Raw genomic sequence first — 27,197 nt, 5'->3', positions numbered from 1 at the left:
ATTTCCCTTTTTTGATACGTCAGCACAGTAATCTTTGACACTGTGGCACTCTTTTTCCAGGCCTAGGATCAGAGTTCATAAGCATCCAGTCCCCGTTTGGAACAGTCTGTGGGTTGGGACAGTTTGTTCTTTGTCCTAGTCTAAGAAACTAAGAATAACCTAATGGGAAAGATGAATTGTTAGAATACTTGAAAGATAGAGAACTCTCCTGATAATAGCAACCCATCATTTTCAAGTCTGTTTTTCATAACTGAAAGGTGACATTGGTATATAAAATATAATATCTCTCCCAAAATTAACACATGTACTTGTTTCCTTAAAATTATAAAACTTTACATTTATTTATATAGAGTTCTTTTTAAAGATATATCAAAAGTATAGTTGGACATTAAATAAATATGTTTCTTTTTATATAGCAAGTGGTTTTTTTGTTTGTTTGCTTTTTTTATAGCTTTTCTTGAGCACTTTTGGAGAACATTTTTTCTGAATGAATGTTTGGGCTTCTGAACAGTATAATATCAGATAGACATGTTTGTTTATTGACAGCCAGCTTTCTCTCAAAACACGCCTATTCTACCTATATTTTCTGCTTACTACCTAGATTTGTTATAAAAATAAAATGGAAGGAACTACAAAATGAATACTCACTCATAAAAATGTTACCAAATAGCCACACATAAGGAACAAAGTCAAAATGACTGCTTTTAAAATGTAACAAGTAGCAAGAGCCAGACTCCTTTTGCTGAAGTGTAACTTTGGTTGCCTATTCAAACTAGCTGCTTGGAGCCATGTCATCTAAGCTATTCAAATTGATTTATCACAGGGTTCAAAAGCTTCTCCCCTTATCACTTTTGAAGATATCAATGCTTTGGTTGTTTTGTATTTTTTCCACTTCCTTTGAAACATTAGACCTTATTATTTGAGTTTAATCCTTTGTAATCAGAAGTGTTACTTTAGAAAGGGGTATAAAGTGAGTCTGGTTTGTTGTGTACTAGAACATTGCAAGTGGAAACCAAAAGCCAAGAGCACATTACAAGAGGTTTTTGTGCTCACGGGAAGACAGTTATGCTGTGCACTACAGATGATCATTACTGGCTAAGTCAGTAGATAAGGAACTAAAACTTTCAGTGTGGTGGTATTTTTTCCTTTTTATTCCTTTGAGATGTACTCGTATGTTGTGTGGCAGTATGATGTAGTGATTTAAAAGAGTTAACAAATGAAATGCATGGGGTGTATGACTTCAATGTAACACTAATATTCCCTCTCACTCTGCTAGCCTCCTCATTCTTCCTCCCTCCCTCTCTCCCTGCCTCCCTTCCTTTCTTTTATTTACTTTTCTTTAGACTTTTTCTTCAAAATGTTTCTGAATACTTGAAGCATTAAAAAAAAAATTAGGCTGAGATAACACTACATGATTATTTCACACTTTCTTATTTCCCAGGGACATCAAACACTCTAAAGCACTCTCCCTGGGGGAAAAAAAAAAAAGATCATAGAACAATGGTCACCAAACCTCCCTTAGTGACCAGGTCATTTCCACTTGCCAAGTTAATCAGTTAAGTAGTGTACCATATCAGTTCTTTGAAGTTAATCCTTGAAGGTTTGCAAATAATGTATCTGTGTGTGTGTGTGTGTGTGTGTGTGAGTGTGTGTGTGCATTTCTACACGTTTTCCACAAGTGTAAAATGGGTAGGGGAGAGGGATAGTAGATAATTTAATTAAACCAGTTTCAGTGATCATGGCCATAAAACAGCCATGACTTCAAGGTTTTTAAAAAAAACAGTTCCAGCTAAATTCTGCTACTAATTAGCAACGTGATTTTAGGAGTTTGTACATGATGGTTTTCAAAGTCTCTCAGTGAAAAACATCAGCAGAATGCCTCTTTATCCATTTATTCAGTGATTATTTCCTAAATCCTTACACTGTTCCACATGTTGCAGGTAAAGCCAACAGAACAGGCAAAACTCCCTTTTCTCATCAGGCATGTATTTTAATGAAAGAAGATAGATAAATAAGCAATGAAGTTGATAACAAATATTAGAAGGTGCTAAGTGGTATGGAGAATAATAAAGTCTGTGAATAGGGAGTGCTATTGGGGAGGGAGTTGCAGTTTTAAATGGGGAACATGGAAAGGAAGAGAAGAGTGGGCCGTGTGGGTATGTGGGTGGAATGCATCCCAGGCAAGGCTTTTAGAGATGAAGAGCACCAGGGAAGCCATTGTGAGCCAGAGTCGTAGAGGGACCCAGGAGGAGAGGCGTGGAGGTCACCTAGGGCCTTTTCTGGGAGTAGTCTGGATCACGTGGGAAGGTTTGGAGCAGAAGACTTGCAATATCTGACTTACATTTTAAAAGATCATTTTACCTGTTGTGAAATGAATAAAGAGCAGGGGTGGGAGTGGGTTGGTGGAGAGTGGAAGCAGGGAGACCTGTAAAGAGGCTAGTAGCTTAGACCAAGCTGGTAACAGAAAAAAGTGGAGTGAAGTAATTGGATTTTTGCTATATTTCGATGGTAGGATTAACAGGATTTGCTGATAGATTGGACGTAATCGTGGACAAAGGGGACTCGGCATAGCTCCTTGGTGTTTTGCTAGAAGACCTAGAAAAATAGAATTATCAGTAACTCAATTGGGAAGTCTAGCCTAAAGCAAACTTCAGGAAGAAAATAAGCAGTACAGATTTGGATGTGTTATGTTTGAGCTATCTAATAGACATCTACATGAATACATGACGTAGACAGCTGGCATAGGTGGATCTAAGGAACAGTCTGGACTGGAGAAATCATTTTGGTAGTCATCAGCTTTGAAATGGCATTTCAAGCCAAGAGACTTGTCTCAGTGTCACTGGTGGAGTGAGTGCAGGCAGAGGGGAGGCCCAAGGATTGTTTGTTCCCTGGAGTACTTTTAACATTACTCAGTTGGGGAGATGAGAATTTTCAGAAAAAGATACTGAGAAGGAGAGGCCAGGGAGAAAGGAAGAAAATCAGGGGCAGCTGTGTCCTGAAGGCCACAAAAGGAAAGCGTTTCAAGGGGGGGGGGGGCATCTTCTTCAGATGGTGCTGATGGGTTCAGTGAGACGAGGACTGGGGACCATTGACGTTGAGCAACACGTAGTGGAGGGAGGGGGCCGCAGCCCAATGGCAATGAATTTAAGAGAAAACTGGAGAACAGGACTTGGAGTCAGTTAGTACAGACAGCAGTTCACAGAGTTTTGCTAAAAGGGTTGCAGAGAAATGGGCAGTAGCTAGGAGGGGACATGGGGTCAAGAAAGAGCTTACTTAAAGGTGAGAGAAAAAAATAACAAAATCACAGCATGTTTGTAAGCTGAAGGAATAATTCAGAAAAAAGGACAACAGGTTAAGTCGGGGAGAAATTACTGTCAAAGTATTTAAATAGAGGATAGGGGGTGTAGTGCACACCCCATAGAAGGGCTGGCCTTAGGAGCGTGAAAACAGCTCATCTGCGATGTAATAGGAGGGAGAAGGGCAGCACGTATGGGGAGGGGAGAAGAGCTGCTAGGAGAATTTATGGAGGTTCTCTTTTAACTTCTTTATTTTTTTCAGAAATTAGGAAAGTGAGATCATCAAGCTCTGGGTAAGGTGGGGAATAGGTGTTGGCGGTTTGCATAGGAAAAAGGTATCAAACATTTGTATAAACAGCGGCAGTTACATGGTCTAGGTTTTGGACAGGATTTCTCCATCTGAGCCCTATTGACATTTGGGGCCGGATAATTCTCTGTTGTAGAGAATGACCTGTGCATTGTAAAATGCTTTGTGCATCCCACCCCAACTGTGACATCCAAAAGTGTCTCCAGCCATTCCCAGATGTCCCCTGGGGTCACAGTTTCCCCCAGTTGAAATCACTGGCCTAAGAAAATGTATAGTATGACTGTCAGGGAGCATTAACCTCCCCGCTGAGGTTCATATTCATGAATTTAAAATGAGCTCATTCAGCATTGTTGTGTTATACTCAGAGTGCAGGTGCAGGCACAGAATAAACAGAAAGTTAGATTTAACAAGGGTTGAGGTTTTGCCAAATGAGTACAATGAAGAGAGAGGAGGAGGAGAGCTAGGGAGTGATTTTTAATAATTGTTCATAGAACTCTACTGAGTGAGGATGATAGGGAGGAAAGACAGTAGAAACACTAGATTATAATTCCTATGAGGTCAAAGAATTATTGGCATTGGGGTTTTAGAGAGACTGACCTATGAGGAGTTTCTAAACTAACCTACTCCGTGTCGGCCTCCAGGAAGGAAATCTCAGATGGAGGAAGTGCAGGATGAGCTCATCCACAGACTGACCATTGGCCGGAGTGCCGCCCAGAAGAAGTTCCATGTGCCACGGCAGAACGTGCCAGTTGTCAATATCACTTACGACTCCACACCAGACGATGTGAAGACGTGGTTACAGTCAAAGGGGTTCAACCCTGTGTACGTCCCTCTGTGAATCCTTTACAGTTTTGTGTGTAAACATGCAGCGTTTTCCCTTTCGTCACTAAGATGTCACAAGTGACTCTTTAAAAATATAAGAGCCCAAACTGCATTTATTTCATGCTCAGAGAATGACTGTAGCTATTTATGGCTAAAAAAGAATTGGAAGAAGCAGAAATAACTATCATTTATTTGATGGCACCCCATTTTTCTAGGTGGTGGTGTCTGTTCATCATTGGTCCCTTTAGGCAACTGTCAGCAGCTTTGAGGCCGGTAGCTTTCTTTCTCCTTCCTCGGGTTACACAGGGTAGGACTACGGCCTTAGCTAGACTCCCCAGACTGTACGGAACGTATAGCAGAATCTTTCCGTCTGCTGCAGTATATGATTCCAGACAAATAAAAGATTCCAGGCAAATAAAAAATAGATAACATTACCTATCATAGATGATAATCTAATAGGGCTTTTCCTTTATCTATAATCTGAAAATTTGTTAAGAGTTGATGTCTATCTGATACAGTATACTATTTGAATAATATGTATTAAAGGAAACTTGAATATTAGAAACTCACTTACCCAGCATGACTGAAAAATGAGATACACTGGTTAGTGAATTTCCTGGTTGCTAGAAAGCTATCTGTTCCTCCTATGAAATACCAAATTGCAAGGAATGGGTACTAAACAATAATGACACTGAACCCAGATGGCTCCTATGATGCTTCCTACTTACTCAGTGTCCCGTGCCATTGTCCTGACTGAGCACTGCAGTCCCATTTTATGAGTTCCAGTGTGAGGAACACTTAGAAAAGAGAGGTTATACCAGGACCACAAATTATTCTTTCCTTTTCTCCAGACAATATTTTTAACACTCTGTTTCTTTTTCTTTCTTTTGTTTTTTCAGGACTGTCAATAGCCTGGGAGTATTAAATGGTGCACAACTTTTCTCTCTCAATAAAGATGAGCTGAAGACAGTCTGCCCGGAGGGGGCCAGAGTGTTTAACCAAATCACCGTGCAAAAAGCTGCGTTAGAGGTACGACCTGTCAACCTCAGGTGGAGTTCTGCAGCTGTCAAGAGTATGAACTGCAGATTGAAAGCTCTGACATCATCTGTTTACATCCGTATTGGTCAATTTCCCTTTCAAACAGAGCTGAATTAAATTTGACTCAGCTTTTGTAATTTGTCACTGGAGACCATCAATGACCATTAGCAGGGAGATTAATTTATTATAAATGCTCGTGTAACATGAAGCTTGAGCATATCCTTTTGGACATTTAATGAAAAGCCTAATATTCTTATTCTATATGCATTATCTACTTCATTTTGAGAGAGTAGTAGACATTCACTTCTGAGTGAGTAAATGCCTTAATTCTTTTCCCTGGCCAGAATTCTTTTCCCTGTCCTTGATATTTAGTGTGGAGATTCTAGTAGGTTAGAAGTTATAAGATCTTAAAACCCTAGCTGTGTGTCTTAGGCCTGATTATCCGTCTAAATAATCAGAATATTAGGTAGGGATCATGAAAATAGGGAGCCCTGAAGAGTAATTATTTAGTCATAGTTGTCTGTATAGAAGCAGGACAGTAAATGTTTTCTAGATTAGATATTCTTAAGCTTCTAGTATCCTACTCTATTTAAAATGGACTTTGTAAGGATAGTAGTTTCCAACTGTTGTATCTCACAGCTCTTAATAGCTTTCATGAAAATTATACTTGGACTCAAAAGGATATAGGCTTTGGCGTGAAACTGATACATAATTATCTCTAGTAGGTATATTATATAAATTCAATAGTTAAATAACTCAGAGTAAAATAGCTTCATGCAACCAACCCTGTAACTATTCTCAGTCAGGAGAAATTCTGTTTCCCTTGGAAATTTTTCCTATGACATTTACCTTGGTGATTCAATATTAGGCTTTCTGCATATTGATCATGAATAAGGATTATAACTTTTCTGAGGCAGTTTTATTACCCTTACAACACATTCTAATTTTGTTGACGGTGTATGAATGACTTCTTAAGGGTATGGCAGAAGGTTCCATATTGCCAACATTGCTGAACTCCTTCAGTCCGGACTCCCTGTCTTTGTCATTTGCCCTTACTGCCCACTTCCTCGGGGTCTCTCAGTCCTGTTCCTCTGGTTGTGAATTTCCCACTGTATGGAGGGAAGCTTGGTGTATTCTGAGCCTAATCTTTGGGCCTGGTTTAGAATCCCACAAAGGGAGCTGAGTACCTTGCTTGAGCCGAAGTGGGTTCTTTGATAATTTCCCATCTTATTATGCTTATTGTGCACACACCTTCTTTCTCCCAGGGACTCTAGAGCAGTCGACATACAGTATTGATTTGTCTTTATCATGTTCAAGTGAAAGGCATGGTGGATGAATTTTCTGAGGACACTTTATAAATGAAAAAAATTATTAATGTGATATGTTAGGGAAGTCCAAAAGCATCATTTATATGAACGGCAGCCTTCCCTCTTCCTCCAAAAGCTACTAGAAGAAAAAACACACCAGACTTTTACCCTGAGCGGTTGGATTATGTGACCTGCAGTCTGCACAAACCAGTAACCATCATGTCTGTACCATGTTTATTTTTGCAGGATAGCAGTGGCAGCTCCGAGTTGCAAGAAATCATGCGAAGACGACAGGAAAAAATCAGTGCTGCTGCTAGTGATTCAGGAGTGGAGTCTTTTGACGAGGGAAGCAGTCACTAATTTCTTCAGATGTTTGTTTTTAAACTCCATTTAAATTTTTGGCATTATTCCAACGTGCTTTGTTTTAAGAAGCCATGAAGAGAATGTCAGATTCTTATCTCTTGGTGTACTTAATTCATCGCCATAAAGTAACAATGCAAACATAAGTAAGCAGAGGACTTGCTTCTGGGCCCGTTATTTTTACTAAAACTGAAAATTTTTCAATAGAATTTTTTGACCTTGCAAAATATTTTGTTTACTAAGGTGAGGTTTCCTTTTTCAGATAATTTCATCCTCATCTCAATGTATAAGCAGGCATTTTTCTTTTGACAGTGGTGAATTCATTTTTTGCAACAAAGTGAAGATACTGCCCATGAATCAAAAATCTCGAAATCTAAACAGTTCCCGATTTGCCTGTGACCATGATATCTGTCATTCATGGTGTAGCTTATGTTAGCCTCTGCCTACTTAGGTCTCTTGTTTGACATACTCAGTGATAGACTATTTCAATTTATTTAAAGTTCTTAATGCCAACAGTTTTTAAAAAATCAAAACACTTAATGAGCTGTAGAATGCAACAAGGCCTCGGACATGCAAATATAAACCTATGGAGCATTCCCAAGACAGTTTAGCTGTCATGGCTCTGTTGATTACAATTCCTTGTATAGTTGTATTTTGATTTAGTTTATATTTGACTTATTATCTATTCTGTGTTCTTACATATGAGAAAGCACAAGCGGAAAAGAGGTCATATATATTCAACATCTGTCACAGGAAGTAGCCTGCAGTGGTGTGAGTTACAGTATTTTGCTTCATAAAGGTCTCAGTTCTGAATATTGATATTAGTAGTTAAAAGGAAATTGGGGCCATTTTGTGTGCTTATCTGTATCAAGTTTTGCTGGTAATAAGAAACACTTAATTTACACATATGTTAATCCTGTGAAAGATTCTAGATATAGAAAAGAAAGACATTTAACCTTCAACAAATGTTATTTTTGGAAACAATTTTTGTCATTAAATGTTATATTATTTCACATATATAAAACAGATGTTATGTAAGAATGTTGTATATTTTAACATAAATCCATTTAGAGAGATTATCTAGATTCATTAATTTTCATAGTGCCTTTTTCACATGAGTCAGCTGGAAAGTCTGCAATAAACAGTATTTGCTGTATGTTAACAAATGGCTTCTGTCTCATTGGCAAAAGGTTATCTTTGGTATGTAGACTGAGGATCAAGGTTGAGTGGAATGGGAAAAACAGAGGCTCATCCCTCTCCCCTTTTGTTCCAGTGTATATTTGAGTGGGTAGAATACTTTCTTCAATTATTTCTGTTTTTCCATCTCTCTTATTTCATCCTCTTTTCCTTCTACTGTCTAGTCACAGTTGGTCACAGTAGTAAAAACACATTTACAGAGCACTTATGATGAATAAGTGCTTCCACAGAAGTGCTTTATTAGATACCTACCATAACTCCGTGAGTTGTATTTTATAGATGAGGAAATTTTCCCCAAATCATGAGAGATATGTGAGTCTCTCATCTTCTATTTCTCAGTCTCTCCATAATATTGCCCCTGGGACAAAGTGAAGCAAACATGTGAATGATGAAGAATTACTGTAGATCTTTTCCATTTCGTAAGTACTGATACACAGTTATAAATTAGCCTTTATTGGAAATCTCTGAAAATGTAGGGATAAGACAATACAAAATAAGAAGATGTATTAAAAGAACCTGAATGTAATGTACCGTATTTGCCCAAAAATAAGACTGGGTCTTATATTAATTTTTGCTCCAACAGACGCATTAGGGCTTATTTTCAGGAGATGTCTTATTTTTTCATGTACAATAATCTACATTTATTCAAATGCAGTCATGTCATCTTCTGGAACATCGTCATAACTCTCCAAACCCCAAATTCCAGCTTGAATTTCTTGTGACTCCATTTCCTGTAGAAACATTGGCCCCAATCTCTCCTTAAATGAGCACTTCTTGTCCATGTAGCCTGCTCGTGGTGCATTGGCAACACAGCTGTCAGTGATTTTATCCCATGAATTCTTCACCCAAGTCATGAACTCTTGCAGGCTAAGCTTCACAAAGTTTCCACGCTGATTTCTCTCCATTCTATTTTCAATGTAAGTCATTGATTTCCATGCACAAATGGTCCTTGAATGGCTTGTTTATTACAATATCAAGAGTCTGGAGATAGGCAGCCATTCATGCGGGAATCATTATTTGATCTATTCTTCTCTCTGCAAGGAACTTCTTCATGTCTTTAGTGCGGTGAGTGCTGGCTGAATCCCAGACTAGCAGACCTCTTTGGCCACCTTGCAAAACAAGTGGCAGCATTAAATTGACCCACTTCCTTATAACTGTTTGTGTGCACCAGGCTTTTTCGGTTTCAAGAACATAAATGCCTGAAAAACGTTCAACCTTATCTTTCTTGCCCTTAGTGATGATTAGAGGTGGGGCTTTCTTTCCATCCAGACGAATTGCCAAAATACAGGTAACACATGCACTTTTGTAACCAATAGAGAGAATGTAGACTGACGAGGCACCCCTCTGATCAATTGTCGTTTGAGATCCTTGGCCCATAAACACTGCAGTTTCATCCATAACAATCATGTTGGAGAGCTGGTATTTAGAAAAGTCGATGCCATCAACGAAGGACCTGAATGGAAGTGCACGTTTAATAACTTCAGTATCTTCCAGCTTGAACAGTGTTGTCGATCTTAGAGACAATTCATATGGCTGAAGGAAGCCATCCAGCCAGTGTTGTGACGCTTTGAATTCTTCTGGGGATACTTCTGACTGGTATCATTGCAAGGGCAAATGCTTGAATATCAGCTCTACGTACAACCAAAGCCTTTGCTCTCCTGTCAGCAATCCATTTATAGATGATGTCTTCCAGCTCAGGAAATAATGGTTGCTGACCTGATCCTCACCTGCGCTTCTTAGCATTTCCCTCGTCCAACTGTTGACTGAGGTTATCGTACTCTACTCGCCATTTTTGGATCATTCGGAGATCCAGCTTCTCTTTGCAGAAAGCCGTAAGATTCTTGCCCCGGGAGTCCTCCACGATTTCTTTCTTGTACTCGACGGAATAGCTCTTTCTTTTTGCACTCATCTTGTCCGGGGGTCAAAATATTATTCCCTTTTAATCTACCATTAAATCAAGTGTTAATTGAAGACTTATGAGACAGGAGTGGCAACAAAAATGATGACAGTTAAGAATGATGGTCCACACAAAAGCGACAAAAAATTGCAGGCACCAAAATTTAGAAAACGTTTCTTTATTTCACACGAGTGCATTAAGTACGTCTGTTACAACACACGACATATTGAATTATGAAGGTTCATATTAGACACAATCACGTCTGTTCGTTATCAAGTGCACACGTTATTTGTGCATTGTGTCTGTACTTCTATTAGTCATTCAGCAATAAGTCTCGAGTTCATCTGTTTACATAGGCATTTACCTCTTGTCCAAGGGCGCCCGCTTGAGTATTTACAAATACTTAATTATAATTTATATTATCATTTATTTTAAGTATTAATGTCAATATATTTATTTATATTTAATTATATATTATTGTTTTATAATTCAATACGTCCGTTGTGTATTGCTGTGGAAGTACTAAATGTGTCTGTCTGGCTGACGATCTTAACTAGGGCTTATTTTGGGGGTATGGCTTATATTACGAGCATTCTGAAGAATCACGTGAGGGCTTATTTTCCGGTTAGGTCTTATTTTCAGGGAAATATGGTAGCATATCTGATATTTTTAAAATTTGTATAATTTATAAGTATATCTCTATGCTATAAAAGTTCAAAGGAAAATGTCACAGGGGTGGTATTTGTAGGAAGAAGTTACCTCCATCAGAGTTGTGGAGACAGAGTTGGGATTAATGGAATTCAGAATCCTGAGGGAGAGGCACCACAGAGTTTGGATCCAGACCCCTGGATCCTCAGGTACCACTTGGTCACTAGTACCTGAGAAGTTTAGAGGAAAGTCCCCACAGCTGGTAAATAAATTTCTGAGAAGGGGACACTGGTGCGGTTGCCTCAGGAATTCAGAAAAGAGTTCATGTGAGAGAATAGTTCAGTAGATTGATGGAGCCGGGACCCAAACGTCTGGGGAGAGCATGCCAGCCAGCTGGTACTTGAATTTCTGAGGCTGCCTCTGGGAGTGTGGAGAAAACCAAACTGATGCCTGGGACATACTGGGAATCAATTATTACTTAATATGGTAAAGAACCGTTATTAGGGTGATGTTGATAGGAACAGGAATTAAAACAGAAGGGAGCAAGTCTTTCATCCCCCTCTCGCTTCCCATTTCTCTGTTGTACACTCTTTGGGCAGCCTCTATTGGACAAAGCCCCACATCACAAAGATGAGAATAAAGGGGTGGATTTGAAACAGAGAAAAGCTCAATAACCCATTCCAACTCTGTCTACTTAACCTATATATTTATTCTTCTATACACGTTTGAAATGACATACAATAATAAAAAATGTATGCTGTTACCTAACAGGATGCAGTCATCCTCTGTTATTTAAACAGTATTTAACGTAAAGACTTGATTAAACAGGTAAAAAGAGAGCACTGAGACATCACAGAGGCAGCAATAATAGGAAGCAGCTCCTACCCCTCAGGCTGGCAGAACGCAGGGAAGGGGTTGGGTGTATCATTATTTGGAAGGGTCGTAGGAAGCCTGGGCTCAGACTCTTTGGAGGAGGCACTGAGGGGCACAGAGGAGAGATACTCTGTTCTGCTGGGACAGACCCTGGAAGAGAGGAATCTGCACAGTTGGGGCTGGTATCTCTGAGGGGGTGAAATGATGTTCGTTCTGAAAATGTATTGGAAAAACATGGAAATTAGAATCACCTACTGTTACCAGAATCAACTACCGCTGCCAAAGTGGACATCTCTTCACTAGTGTTAAGCCATGTGATTATGGTGTGGCCTTTGTATGGTTTTCTTTTTGTTTCTTGTTCTTAGTGTTTATTGAGCTTCTTGGAACTGTGGGAGTACAACTTTTATTACATTTGGTAAAATTTCAGCAATTGTTACTTCATTTTTTTCTTTTCTGTCCCTCCTGCCTCCTAGCCTTGGGAGACTCCAGTTTCATGTGTATTAGGCCATTTGATGTTTTCCCAAGTTCTTGATGCTCTGTTAATTGTTTACTCAGTCTTTTTTCTCTGCTTCATCTTGGGCAGTTTCTATTTCTGTCTTTAATTTCACTAATCTTTTCTTCTGCAGTTTCTAATCTTTTAATCTCTTCCATTGTATTTTTCTTCTCAGATTCTAGAGTTTTCATCTCTAAAGGTTTCAATTGATTTTTAAAAATATCTTTTATGTCTCAACTGGCTCAGTATTTCTTTGACTTTATCAATCATATGAAATATAGTCAAAATATCTGTCTTCATGTTTTCTTTATTAATTTTCCATCTTCATAACTTCTAGGTCAGTTTTGATTGATTTTTTTCTTCATTATGGGTCTATTTTGTTGCTTCTTTGTATGCCTGGTAATTTTTAATTGGATGCCAGACATTGTGAATTTTCCCTTACGAGGTGTGGGATACTTTTCTATCCCCATAAATATCATTGTGCTTTGTTTTAGAATGCTGTTAAGTTACTTAGAAAGAGTTTGATCCTTTCTGATCTTGCCTTTAAACTTTGTTAGGTGGCACCAGAGCAGCATTTACATTAGAGTTAATTTTATCCCACTGTTGAATACCCTTCAGAAAACCTTTCTGAATACCCAACCTATTGTTCCATGAATTATGATATTTTCCGCTCTTGCAAGTGGTGATAAGAACTATTCCTGGTCCTGTGTGAGCTCTGAGAATTGTTTCTCTAATCCTTTCAGGCGGTTCTTTCCTCAGCTTGGGCAGTTTTCTCATGCCCAGTTTTCACATGCACTGATCCAAACTCAGCATCATTCTCTCTGGGGACCCTATGCAGGTCTCCAGAGCTCTCTCTTCATGCAGCTTTCTCCTCTCTATTACTCTGTGCTGTGAATTTTAGTCCCTTGCCACACTGTAAGCTTTGTCTCCTTCACACAGGGAGTCTGCTGAATTCCATCCACATGGGTTCTCCTTGCCTGCATTACAGCTTGGAAGCTATTGCTAGGCAGAAAACTATAGCAATCATAGGGTTTTTCTCAATTCATTTTCATCTTTCAGTGATCGCTGTCATTAATTGCCCAGTGTCCACAATCTTGAAAACTATTCTTTCATATGTTTTGTGTTGTTTTTCGTTGTTTCAGGCTAAAAGGTAAACCCAGTCACCCTGACTCCATCTGAGCTCAAACTTGGCATCACCTTACTTTTTAAAGTATAGTTTTCACTGAATATGGAAATCTAAGTTGCCCCTTTTTATTCTAGAACTTTTAAAGTGTCATTCCATTGACTTTTATTGTTCCTGATGATAAGTTAGTCATTATTCATGTTTTCCTCTCTGGCTACTTTCAAGATTCTTTTCTATAGCTTTCATTTTCAGCAGCTTGATTATACAGATATAGTATTGTGAAAAAAATAGATAGATAGATAGATAGATAGATAGATAGATAGATAGATAGATAGATAGATAGATTTCTTCGTATTTATCCTATTTGAGATTCAATGAGTTTCTGAATTTGTAAGTCAACCCTTACTCCTCCCAATATTTTTTTCTGCTCCTTTCAATTTTTCACTCCTCGGCCTCCTATTACATGTACGTTAGGCCAAATGATATCACCCCAAAGATTCCTGAATCTCTGTTAATTTTTAAAAAATAATTTTTCCCATTCTTCAGATTGGAAAATTTATGTTAATATGTATTCAGGTTCACCAGCTCTTTTTTTTCTCCCCTGAGATCTGTTTTCCAATATGCTATAAAGTTAATCCAGAGAATTTTTCTTTTCAGTTATTTTATTTTACCACTTATAAAATTTACATGTTGTTCTTTTATTTAGCTTCCATTTCTCTGCTAAGACTTTCCATCTGTTCACGCATTAAAATAACATTTCTCTTTAATTCTTTGAACAACTTTCATTTCTGTAACACATAAAGGCTACTTTATAACCTTTATCTGCTAAAACCAGTATTTGGGCCAATACAAACCAGTTACAAGCTCTGTTTGTATTGATTGATTTTTTTCTTCCCCACTCTGGGTCCTAGTTTTCTCTTTTTTGCATGTGTAGTAATTTTTTTTATTATATACTTGACATTGTAGATATGTTTTAGATACTCTAGAATATGTTATCTTCCTTTGAAAAAAAATCTTCTAACAAGCAGTTCTGTACTGGCTGATCATTGTAGATCTTTGGTTTTATGCTTTGTTAGGATGGATCATGATAAGCTCACTGTGTCTTATAAGGTTTTCTATCTTGATGGGACTCTATCTACAAACTCTCTATCCTCTGCATATCTGGTCAGGCTTGATTTTAGGCTTTGTCTATACCTGTCAAAAGTAGTTTTCTTACTGTGGAGTTCTTACTGCGGGATATCTTTTGGGGGGTGAATTCCCAGAATATGTGGTATCTCATCTGGATGCCTAAGGTATTAAAATGTGCTAAACAGGTCTCTTCACTTTTGCTGGACTGGATCTCCACTGTTCCCCAACACAGCTACCTCTGGTAGCTCTGGTCCATGTTCAAGCGTGTAGCAGCCACTCTCTGGGAAGCATTGGGTAATTTTGCCCTATGTGAACCGGGTGGATTCACCAACAGATTTCTGTGGCCACTCTCCACACAGATGCGTCCAATCTGGTGCCATTAGCAATCCCAGCCACTTTAAGTGCCGTGAACTCTGATGTTCACCTCCTCAGTCCAGCAGGATTAACTTCCTCTGCTTGGATCGAATTGCTGCACTGTAGTCGGGGAATTATCCCCGAGCAAAGAGCTGGTGAGTGTCCCTATCCCAAGGATTGTAGTATCGTATTGCTTATAAAAGGTGAGCAGTAAATTTTATTCCTTTCCCTTCCGACCGTAATAGCCACTGAGTTATGGCTATTAAGTAATTTAAGAAATGCTTAAATCACTTAAAACTCTTATACTTTTCTCTAAGAAAATTTATAGGAAAATGTGAAATCCGCTTGTTTTCTAAAATTAAATTTATAGAGGCTACATTGGTGATTGGGTGCAGCTCTCACTAGTGTTGGGTCTTTTCAGTTTCTTCTCAACACTTGCATAAGGAACAATATTAGAAAGTTGTACAGACTCATTAATGGGGTTTTTATAAACACTGGTTCGTCCTGAGTAGGAGAAGACAATGTTTATTCAATTAACATTTAGTAAGTGTCTACTTTAAGAATTGGTGTTAAAAGAGAATCCTAGACATATCTTCTGCCCGTCAGGGAACATGCAATCTAAAGAACTACACAGCTTTCCTAATTTTTCCCTGGAGCTAGTCTTCTTGATCTGGGGCAAAATTACACACCAAAACCAGCAGGGCTGATTTCCCGGAGGCTATGATTTTATACTTGTGACATTTAGTTTTTCCCAAAGGAAAAATGCCTTTAACAGTTCTGAGTCCCAGACAGGAATTTCAGTCTGTACTCCTATTGCTTTCCCCCACCCACTCTCTTTCCACCATCCTGCTTCCTGATCCCCTCTTTTCTGCAGGCCTCTCCAAGACCTACTCCCCCATTACCTGACAGGCTCCTTTTCTGGATTCTTTGTTTCTTTCTACCTTTAGAGTTGAGGAAAGGGAAGAAGCTGAAGAAGCCAGTGCCCTAAGCTCAGTTTTATGGGAAGTACTCAGTTTTTGTTTTTGATGGAGGGAGTCATAATTATCAGGGGGAAAAAATCTTCTAATACCCAAATGTTGAGGTTCATCTCATCACATTGGTGAAAGAAAGGTTCTAAAATGAAAAACTAGTAAAATTCTGATATGATAAAAGGCAGTACTAAGAACTATCCTATTAGGCTAAACTGAATTTGTGTAAGATACAGCGAACAGGTGCTCTGAGGGACGTAAGGTCCTGAATCCGGATTTCTGTATTAAATGGGATATGTTAACAGCTCAGATGCTCCCTGAAGAGCCTCAGGCAAACCATCTTTAGTTTGGTGCTGGGATGAGGTGGGCAATGAACCAGGGTTCCTGCCAGGCCCAGATGGCCTGGTCTAGGCTGGTCCCAGGGCTTTTTCCTTCTTGACTGTAGTCCCAGGCACTTGGCCCAATTCCTGCTTCTTTTTCGGGCTGCCCTAGGTAGCCCTGATCAGTCAGCTTTATCCCTAAAACTAGTGGTGGAGTAGAACAATTTCTCCAATTTCAGTAATGCCAATTATCCCCTCAAATGAACACACAGTCTCATATAATGGAAAAACAGGGAATAATACCCCCCCACACACATACACGCACACCCCAAAACAAAACAAAACAAAACAAACTGAGACATTAATATCTATAGAGGTCTTTCACAGCTTGTCCTATTTTAATGTTTTTTATTCTGAGCTAATGTGATATGATAAGACCTCCCATCTTTTTATTTTTTTAAGACTTTTATAGCTAAATTCTCATTTGGTGCCAGTGCTGAGCCTGGAGCTACTCAGCAAAAGTCTCAGAGCACACCAAGGCCATTTGCCACCTGCTTGGGGCCCACGGACTCCAATAATTTTCCAACAGTGCAATGCAGCAGGGGCTGGCTACTGGCCAAGAAAGTGCCCCCGGCATTGGGGGAGTTAGGTAAGGAGGTATCCCAGCAGAGCTCACCAGATCAATCCAGATTCATATTTGGCTGCGTGGGGGAGGGCACACCACAGGAAAGATGGCACTTGCCTGCTAGCTGCATGGGTTGGACCCCCACACACTGAAAATGGCGACTGTCCTCCAGCCCTCGCTTTCAAGCCACACACCTCAGTCTGCACCCAGTATGCTTCTGATGCCCCTGCCCCCCAAGTCACCATCTCTTCATCAGGGTCCAGGGTGAGTGCCTGTGAGTGAGTCTGTGTGTGGGCCCTTTAAGAGGAAGTCTGGGTTTCCTGCAACCTTCTGTCCCACCTAAATGGTCGGAATCCCCACTGTTTTTCACAGCCAGATGTGGGGGCTCCTCTATTCTGGGCTGGGGAAGCCATTGTGGGGCTGGGTCTCTCACTCCTTTGGGGGGAACCTCCTCGGTCGAGATAGCTTAACCTCCTGAATCTCAACCTCCACACGGAGGTGTGGAGCCAATGCGTTTCATGTCTCTGCTCCTCCTACAAGTCTTGCCGTGGCTTCTTCTTTATATCTTTAGTTATTAAACTTCTGTTCAGCTAGACTTCACATGGTTCTCCAGGTTGATTGTTCTGTAATTTATTTGTAATTTTAGTGTGTTCATGGAAGGAAGCGCACACAGCGTTTATCTTCCCTGCCATCATGGATCTGACTCCCATCTATTCTTAAAGAAATGGAAATGAGTTATCTGCTGAGAACTTTCACAGATATCCCCACTTTACCAATGGAAAAAATTGAAACTCGGATATAAGTAAAGTAGCTTATACAAAGTCACAGAGTAGGTGGAACAACTAAATTGGGACTCAGCTCTCTTGAACTTCTATATATCCTGCAAATCTTTTCTCTCAGGTATCATAGGACAGTGTATAAAAAATTTTCAAGCAGAAAAAGCATTTTAAAAAAATCATGAAATTTTATATAGAGTACCACTGTACAAAATAGTTAAAACTCAAGAGCTTCTCTTGTTGAAACAGCAAAGACTAGGCTTGGAGCTTCATTTGGAAACCACTGGTCCAAGTCTCATAGATTGCCTGCTCTATGAAAACCCTTGCAGGTGAACATGAAGGTAGTTTGGGAGCTGATCATTCCATGGCAACAATTAGACCAGGAAATACAGTTCTCCATCTCAACAGTCATTTACATTTATGGGGGAATTTCAGAGGACTGACATTCCTTGGTTTGGATAGGAAAGTTGCCTTTGGCCATCATCTCAGAATTCCACATTTACGCTTTGGAGTAGAAATTATATAAGATACCAACATGTCTGGACAAAACTTAGCTGACCCCAGTCCCAATCTTCCCTGTGAGAGCCAGGCCAGAACCAGGAATAGATATACATTGGCTGAGTTAATCTGTGGTGTTGCTAATTCAGTAGAGGTAACAATGACAGGGTCCTCTCCAGCTCCCAGAAGACATGTGGTAAAAGGATCACTTGTTGGGTGCTAGTGAATGAATGAAAGTGGCAGCGCTACTGCCACAGGCTAAGGCAATTGCCATGATCTGTTGTCTAGCTTACAAAAATTCAGCCCTTTGCAAGGTGAGAAGGTCTAGAGCAGGAGTGTCAAAACTGCGGCCCGCAGGCCAACTGCGGCCCACAATCCATTTTTAATTGGCCCGCAGCAAATTCCAAAAATATATTTAGTTTACTTAAATAAACCAGGTGAGGCAATACGTACTTCACCTCGAGTGAGTGGCCCGGCTGTTTGTGTATTTTACCGCATATGGCCCTTGGTGAAAACCGTTGAAAAAAGTTTGGACACCCCTGGTCTAGAGTATTAACTGGTAGCAACCCGGTATCCTGCAGCCAGTAAGTGAAGACACATTTTACGTTAGAAAATGGCACAGGGAAGTTAGTTTATTGCCTCAGCTCTGCAGCCAATCTTAGTATAGGGCAAAATTTAGACATTTGGGTGATGTATTTCATTTGTCTTGCAGCAATAGAAAAAAAATGAGGAAATGACTTTTTATTTTATGCTTTGGTGTCAGTGCAATGGATGTACAAAATGCAAATTAAAATAGCGATCTGGAATTGCTTAGATGCTCCCCCCACACACACTTCTTTCAGCATTCGTCAGACGGAGTTTCCCATATGCCTGTCAGACACGTGTGTGCAGATCAGGCCTCTTACAGAATTGCTGACGCCAAGTTTGGCACCACTTCTCATGGAGGGTTGTTACCGCTATTCTGGGGAGTGGGCCTCATGGATGGGGTGCTTGTGGTGAGTGCGCTCATGGGGTATCCTGGATCCAATGGGCATGCTCACTCTGGAGATGTCTTGGTGCCGGAATGAGTGGGAGGGTTGGGTGGTCCAGGTGTGCTGCAAGTGAGAGAGAAATTCAGAGAATCGTGCAGCATTCTTTCTATGCCGCCTCTGCCAGGCCCTTAGCTAGCGCTTTACGGACTCAGTTCTGTGTTTTACCACAAGTCCACAAGGTAGATGTCCGTGTGTGTGTCTGTGTGTGTGAACACTTAGTCTCAGAGGTAGTAGGTGCCTTCTCAAGGGAACACGGCCACTAAGGGTCAGAGCACGGGCTGCTGTGACCCATGATCCATGATGTCACTCTGCATCCCCAACCCACCAGGTACCACACCAAAGACTTCACATTCCATCTCAACACACCCCGTGGAGGAAGCGCTTCTGTTTCCCACTTACGAACAACGAAACTGGCTCACAGAGGGATTAGGTGATTGTCACAGGTGGCGCCAGCTCATTCTAAGCCTCTTTTCTTAACTCTACCCAGGCATACTTACATATTGCCATTTGTACACATTGGCTTGTTTGTCTTTGAAGAAGTAGGCTGCTTGTCAGACATAGTTTTAGTGCAACAAATTTGCACAGATTGTCTGCACAAGTGCAGACATTTTCACTGAATATGAATCAGGCCCTGGCATTGCTTTGCTGGGAAACCCTCTAGTATGGGTTATGTGCATGGGATACAAAACACACATGTTGCTGATGTACTTGGTAATGAGGATTGAAGCAGAAAGCCCGACCTGGGCACTCCAGGACTCTGATCTAGAGGGTCAGCTCCTGCTTTGACACTATATTCCTATGCTATGACACAAGAGTCCACACAGGGTCACAGACTACACCTTCTTTCTAGTCCAAGGTCTGTGTGACTGTGTGTTTGGAGGGGGGTGGGGATTGGTGTCACCCTGGGGAAACTGAGCCAGCCCAGCTCAGGAACCAGTTTCAGATGCTCTTATCAAATTGAAGAATTCCAAGATGGCCCTTGGAGACTGTGAGAGGTTTGCTTGTACTGGGGAGCCATGTAACATACTAAGTTATTTCAGGTATTGTTTTAGCCCTTTGCAAGTATGTTTTTTATCTTCTTAAAGCCCTATGACTAAGCTACCATCACTGTGTCCATTTCAAAGATGAGAAGACTGAGTCAGTCAAGTGCAGAGGCTTAACTCAATTCTCTCTCCATCCATCGTCCCTCTTTCTAAACTCCATTCTGCTCTCCTGCTGGGCCCTGTGCTGTACTGCTGCCCAAGTTCAATGGTTACAGGAAGATGCAATCTAGTTTGGTTTTGAACATAAAGGAACCTTTCCAAGACTATTCTGTTTTGTATTTGTAAAGGCAGTAGCAATCGCAGTTAACTTTTCCTACTTCAAACAGCCCTTTGGACTTTCTGATGTTCTTAGAACTGCACAAAACTATTTTGTGTCAGCTAGCTTTGAACTCCTATCCGCTGCCCTGGAACTCACCGTGACACACACAAGGCAAAGGCTTGCTTAGCATTGCCCACCTGCCAAGCCTCATGGCCTCTTGTACGATTGGGCTTTTATTGATGTGAAACACTGTGGGGCCTATTGTTCACAGGAATCCAGGATTCTGAGTCAGAGCCAACAGCCTCCTGTACGGCTAAAACATGCTAGTGGGTTTCCTAAGTAATGGTCTTGTTATGGAGTTTGGAAAGGAGTAACAAAGAGAGAGAAAAAGAGAGAGATCTGACTTGGAGGAAATTCACGTCTAAAGAAGAATGCCTATGTTTTCATAGAAAAGGTTATTCATGAAAAGAACCATCATTGTCCTGTGGCCTTTTCCTGAGTCCTTGTTTGCGTTGTGGGTTTACCTCGCTCTGATCTGTTTCATCTTTAACCTGCCTTCTGGGAATTGTGTTGAGTCAGTCATACACCACCGCCCTGAAAAACTCCGATTGTAACCGAGATAGAACAGGGTTGTTAAGTTTGTCCTCGTGCTGCCATATTAGCCAAGGGCAGGTTTACTGCCACAGCTGACGATACCCAAATCTCAGTGTCAACACGACATTAAGTTGTTACTTGATGACATCATGGGCCAATCAATGCAGGTAGTGATTGATTGGTGATTCACCGACCCAGGCCCCTTCCAGCTTTTTGGCCCCACCATCACTGTCGGGGGTTGGAGGGGAGGAAAGATAAATGAAAAGTTGCTCCTGAGTGATTTCAGGGACCAGGGGCTAGGGAGTGAACTCTGTTACTTCTGTGCACCTTCCATTTGCCAGAAGTGATGGCAAGTGGCTGGGAAATGTGCCCCCATGTGCTCTGTTACATTTGCAGGAAATCCATTGACTTCTGCTGAGTAACACATGAGCTGGAGTGATCTGGGGAGGCCCGGAAAGAAGTTGTCACTTTGGAGACAGCCAGGAAGAAAAGTTTCAGAAGGCAGGGTTGGAGGTTTGGTCATCCACATGGGCCCCAACGACCGAGGGCGTGGGTGTTTCGTGAATGTTTGCTGAATGCAGGAACAAGTGTACATCATTAGTATTCTTTAATGTGACTCCAGAATGTTTAATACTTTAATGTGGCAGTAGAGTCTTTCTTGACACATCACCTGGTCTTCTCTTGGGCTGCGTACACTGGATACTTCATGTATTTCTGTCACAGCATCTGTAACACTTGGTTGCCCTTAGTTTCCCTTACGATTTCCGTTGCTGGGATGTCAACACCTTGATGCAGGGACCTTGTTTCATCTATCCTCATAGCCCCAGCCCCTTCCATAGGGCCGTGGGATGTTAACAAATAAATGATTTCCTTAGAGGGTTAGAAATGTCCTATTCTCACATCAATAAGTTACCCTCTATATTAAATGCATACCCTAAGAAATATGAAGCTATTTATTCTATGTCACTTTATCAATAATAAATATGAGTGAGAAACAGCATGAAGTGGTGGGGAAACAGGGCTTCTGGGCTGGACAGAACTGGGATCGAATCCTGCTTCTATCACTGTGTACCCCAGTATACAGCAATATGTCAGTGATGTATCACTGTATACTCCAGTTGTGATAATTTACTTCACCTAGCTGCTTCTCCATTTCTTCACTGTTAAATGGGTGTTCTTAAGAAATTAAGGGAATATGCACATAAACAACTTAGCATATTAGTAAAAAACCCACCACTACTCCCGTGGGTGTCAGGTATAAATGCTTAAAAGAGAAACCAGGCTCTGTTTAAAGCTCTGGACAGATTTAATTTAATTATTATGTTTCATGCCCTGGGTGGTAGCATGCGCACGGTGCCTGCCCTTTTACCAAAATGGGGAAGTAGATTTTGGCGTCAGGCCTATATCCACGAGAAGCATAGACTCATACAACCTTAAGGTTAGTGAGGTCCGAAGATGTATAAACAGAAGACGGAAATTCTTTCTGACAAATGAAGGTATGGGATGCCTCGTAAGGCGGCAAATCCACAGGCTGGAAGTGTTCAGTAGAAAAGAACCACACCAGGGAGGTGGCTGAGGAGGGTGCCGTTTTGGGTAGGAGAGTAAGGTAGCTTGGTGCTTCTCCTCAAGGAAGAGGGACCAAGTCTTGGAAAAGACTTGACTCATGTTTTCTTGGTCTTTCCAAAAACAATACTATGATTCCATAACACAGTTTTTAAAATCAGCCTATAGCACCATTTACTTAGCAGAGTGGGTAGGATATGGCAAGTGGTCAAGAACTCTTTCACCGGTTGATTGAGTCATTCAATCGACATGATTAGATAAATGAACATTTGTCAAACAAATGACTGAATGAATGAATGACTTCCTTTCCTCCAGGCTTCACAGCCCCATTTTTCCCAGATGTTGTTTCCCAGACTTGTTGTTTTCGACATCCCTCACGGTTCCAATGACTCTGTCCTGGACAACCTCCAGTTTGTTAATGTCCCTCTTATAATACGATGCCCAGAGCTAAACATTATACTCCATCTTTAATCGAGTGACCCACTAGGATCAGGCCTTGTGATAAGCGTCAGATGAAACTGAAAACAAAAATCCTGCTGTTCTGGAAGGCGAGGCCTCGGAGATGTCATGGCTTAAGTTTCTTTCAAACGTATCCAAGAGGGGCTGTTAAAAACCAGGGGTAGAAGTTTGCAGTTTTCACATGTGTTATGTTTTTGTTGCTTTATAATCCCTTTGGCCGAAGTGGATGTTATGTTCAGTCCTGGGCATGGCCTCTGGTCTCTGAGCCTGTGCCAAGCACCAGACTAGAGATCTGTGAGCTAGGAACCAAGCCAGCTCATTTGAAGCACATTACATCAGACATTCCCCGAGGTGGAGAGGAAGGCCTCCTTGCTAGAAAGCAGCGAGGATTTTGGCTCTTAGAGATTGGATTCAGTAACTTTAACCCCTTGGCTAAGGGCCAACTCTCTAGTGAGCAGCTATCATATGGTCTGCAAAAAAAATTCAGATGCAAAGCTTCCAGCCCCCGCTTTACATGTTAACACTACAGCCTTCTTTGAAAGATGCACACCTTTGGGGGGCTGGGTCAGCTTTTAGAAAAGAGAAACATTATAAAAACTGATTAAAGATTTTATGAGAGATTAAATAGGTTTCCTAAGAGATTTTTAAAAATCTTACATACTTTTCTAATTGTAAATTTTATTGGGGGTGGGGGCAATGCTGACTTTGTAGTGGAAAATTGTAAACCCTGAATTAGAATGCTATGCCCCCAAAAATGTTGTCATCCATCACTTCCTTTCCTTTTCAAGTTAAATAAAATCATCTGATGTGCAGTGATGGATATATTGGTGTTAAATATTAAATTTATAAATCGGATCCTAATGGAAGTTTTTCAATTAACTTTAGAAATTGACTTTGTATCATATAGGGTGCCATCTGCACTATATAGGCTATTATGAACTGCCTGTGCTAACAATGCCTCTGTGTTCAGTAAAAAACACTACTGAGATGATTTTAAAAATGAATCAATAATACAGAGGCCCTGGCAGCTTCTCCTCTGAATGCTCAAAGTTGAGTCCTAGGGTAGAAATTAAGCTGGTTAGAGTGGCTTTATGGTCCGTGAAAGAACAACATACAAAGCACCTTTGAGTGAATTATCGTATCTGTCACAGCTTAGACCTGCAAAACGTGGAGGTATTAAGTCTTTCCATAGACTTTTATTGCCTGAGACTCAGGAGAGATAATACCCAGAGTCATCTGTCCAGATTAAAACCCAAGTCTTCTGACAGACTGACGCTTTTCCCGTTATAAACTCACAAACTGAGCGGACCGGTGTACCAGTGAACAATGTCAGAGAGACTGAGGAGTAAGACCCTGAAGGAGGGACCCAGGAAAGTGCTTTCTGTAGTCTAAACTCTGAATCTTCAGTCCGAAGTCTGGATACTTCATCTTCTCTTTTGGGAAAATTGATCTGGTACTATTTGATCCCTACCTTGAAGGGGTGCTCAAGAAAAACGTGAAATATTTATGAAGTGCTTTAAGTTTCAGGGGAAGTAATATTCCAGTCTAAGAATATTGGAAATGTATTCTGGCATACCCATGGATCTTATTGGCTCATCCAAGGCTGCACACTACCCTCCTGACCTGTCCAAGTGTGAAAATCTAAGAATGTCACCTTTCGTTTGCCTGTGTGTGCTCCTGAGAATGGAGTGATACATTGTTAACATGGGCAAGATGGGAAATAAAGGGCTGGGAGTGAGAAGACGAGGGGGCAGCAGTGAGGTGAGAAGGGGAGGTAAGGGAGGTGAATAAAACTGACAATGCCTGAGGAGCCCAAGCTGTTAACCTGCAGGCTGTGGGTATCCTCTGCCATTCCTGCAAGGGGAACCTGAGACTCACTGGCCAGGACTCGCAAAGAACTGTGCCAAGGTCTGCTGTGGCCAGCTCTTCTCAGTGACGAGAGACAGTGGGGTGCAGAGCTGTTCACTTGGCATCCTTTACCATCACTAAGGTCACCGATAAAATATTAAACTGATCCTATGTTCATGGCTTCATGAAGATGATCAGGAATGGAGGGAAGCCAGGGCAACGGGCAGCGATCAGATATACAGAGGGAAGCAGAGGCTTCTGAAGCGCAAGACAGCCACACTGCCACAGTGCAGCAGCCAGCTTGTGTTTACTCTCAACTCAAAACGTTTTCCTTTGCATAGCCATTCCATCACTTCTTATTTCTCAGGAAGGGACACAAAGTAACAGGCTTCAAGGTGCCATCAATATCCATTTTGACAGCATTCATGTCACAATACACGATCATGTACTGTAATTATACAAAATCTAAAGAATAGAATACAATGTTACTAGTTACACTGGTTAAAATGAAACTGACAACCAAAACACAAAAACAAAAACAAAAAGAAAAAGAAATTTCTGTTGAAATTTATAGACACTTGACAATTAAAAAAAAAGAAAAATAGCCAAATAATTGTCCTAGCATGCTGCAGTTCACTGCCGTAACTTCACAAATTCCCAGCTCTTTAGGGGAACGAAAGTGTATTTTCACAGCCTAAAACACAGCCTATATAGTTCTCAAACAAATAGTTTTTGCAGGTATGCAGGTCAACAGAAAAAGGAATGCAAAGTCTGGGCAACAACATTGCTCAGACAGCAGTGGAATCTGAAGAATCAGACTTCAAACTCTCTGAACGAGATCTGGTTTGTTGAAAAAGAACCTGGACGGTGACATTAGTCCAAGAGGGCCAAAGAAGAAACACTTAACTGTTAATAAGGAAGAAAATCATCAAAAACTAGAACAATTAAGACTTAAAATTTTTTCTACTCTAACTTTGAAGCTGAAGGACGGCTTCGCATATTTGGAAAAGATAGGGGTTTGATCTGTGGGTAGAACCCCTCTCTCTTCCCCCACCCACCCTCCCTACTCTGGATCCAATAACTAAATGCTGGAGAACAGATATTTCTGGTTCAATGTTCTTGAAGTAGAATTACCATTTCTTCATATGTGGCCATGCCCCTGTTTAACAATGACTATAACTTTATACTAACAATGCCTATTCCTTCCTGGGCTATGGGCTGGATCAACTGTATGGGCAGAAAACAATTCAACTTTTCTGATAAAATCACATACATACAAAAATTATTGCACTTAAAAACAACAACAACAACAACAACAACAAAAATACTCAGCCCAACCAGCAAAGGGCCAATAAAACTCTTCGGAAGGGGCTGTGCTTCCCGCCCTTTGCAGAGTGCCTGGACCTTTCTGGTGTTCAGTCGGATTTGGTCCGTTATAAAATGTCCAGCAGCGAAAGAATCCAAAAGACACTGTAGGCTCTTTAAGGCTAAGTCTTCCTGGTGCTTCTATGAGATAAATTATCTCCTTGGCCACATATCACAAAGCAGGGGCACCTTTTAGCAAAATAGCTAGCAGGACCCCCAAAAGACTCAGGAAGCAAGGGAGGATGGGTGCACAGGTGTCCTGTCCTGTGAATACGAGAGAGAGACAATAAGCAGCTTGGGAGGGAAAGCCACACATCAAGAGCCCCGAGAAGTACAGAATGACTCCACCCTGACTCCACCAGTAGCTTTCATTACATTCATTACAGCCCAGGTGGACATGGGTTCATCTGTGCATCTTTCTCTGTGCAATTCCTCCTTTCTGTGGGTCTTTATGTCTTTCCTTCTACCTGCAGACTTGTCTCTCTTTCTTTATTCTTTATCCTTCCTGCATCCTCGTGATTTCTGTCTCTTGATGGATGGATGTAAAAGCACAATGCTGGTTCTATCCTGCTACCCACTGGTCCATATGCTATTTCTTCCATATTTCTCCTACAATGCACCCCTGTCCTCTCACCACCATCAGTGGTCCTCCCCCCTCAGTATATTCAGATACATTCCATACTATTTACTGAGTTGAATGAGCAGTTAATTGTTACTTCAGCCAAGAGTATTTATTTATACCTCCAGAATCTGATATTCTAGTCAAAATTTGAGCCCATGGCATTGAATATGTTATTAATGTTTCCATGAAATTTTCAAGTAAATGCTCAAGGCATTTCTAGATTCTGCTATTCTGAACTTCTATCAATATTTTCTTCTTTGGGTTGTTGACTTTAGCTCATGTCTTCTTTGCAACACCTTTATGACCCTTTCTAAGCAATACAATATTTGCACAAAGTATCTACAGAGGGTGCCAAAAAATGCATACACATTTTAAGAAAGGAA

The 27,197-nt window shown here is 40.8% G+C and overlaps 2 protein-coding genes across 3 annotated transcripts in view; one reads left to right on the top strand and one right to left on the bottom strand.

Annotated features, from left to right (window-relative positions):
* EPS8 (epidermal growth factor receptor pathway substrate 8) overlaps window positions 1-8,257 on the top strand; it is a 169,729-nt gene extending 161,472 nt beyond the window's left edge. The window contains exons 21-23 of the mRNA XM_033118213.1: window positions 4,245-4,425; window positions 5,325-5,454; window positions 7,017-8,257. Of these exons, the coding sequence (XP_032974104.1) occupies window positions 4,245-4,425; window positions 5,325-5,454; window positions 7,017-7,130 (425 nt within the window). The 3' untranslated portion in view covers window positions 7,131-8,257. The remainder of the gene's footprint in view (window positions 1-4,244; window positions 4,426-5,324; window positions 5,455-7,016) is intronic.
* A 16,435-nt stretch (window positions 8,258-24,692) lies between these two features.
* The window catches only part of PTPRO (protein tyrosine phosphatase receptor type O), a 203,180-nt gene continuing 200,675 nt past the window's right edge, over window positions 24,693-27,197 (bottom strand). For both annotated transcript variants that reach the window (XM_033118746.1, XM_033118747.1), the window contains one exon: window positions 24,693-26,456. The gene's annotated coding sequence lies outside the window, so the exon portion shown is untranslated. The remainder of the gene's footprint in view (window positions 26,457-27,197) is intronic.

This window comes from Rhinolophus ferrumequinum, chromosome 10, assembly GCF_004115265.2.
Source record: "Rhinolophus ferrumequinum isolate MPI-CBG mRhiFer1 chromosome 10, mRhiFer1_v1.p, whole genome shotgun sequence".
In the NCBI taxonomy this organism is placed as follows: domain Eukaryota; kingdom Metazoa; phylum Chordata; class Mammalia; order Chiroptera; family Rhinolophidae; genus Rhinolophus; species Rhinolophus ferrumequinum.
This window is presented reverse-complemented; position numbering and strand designations above follow the sequence as displayed.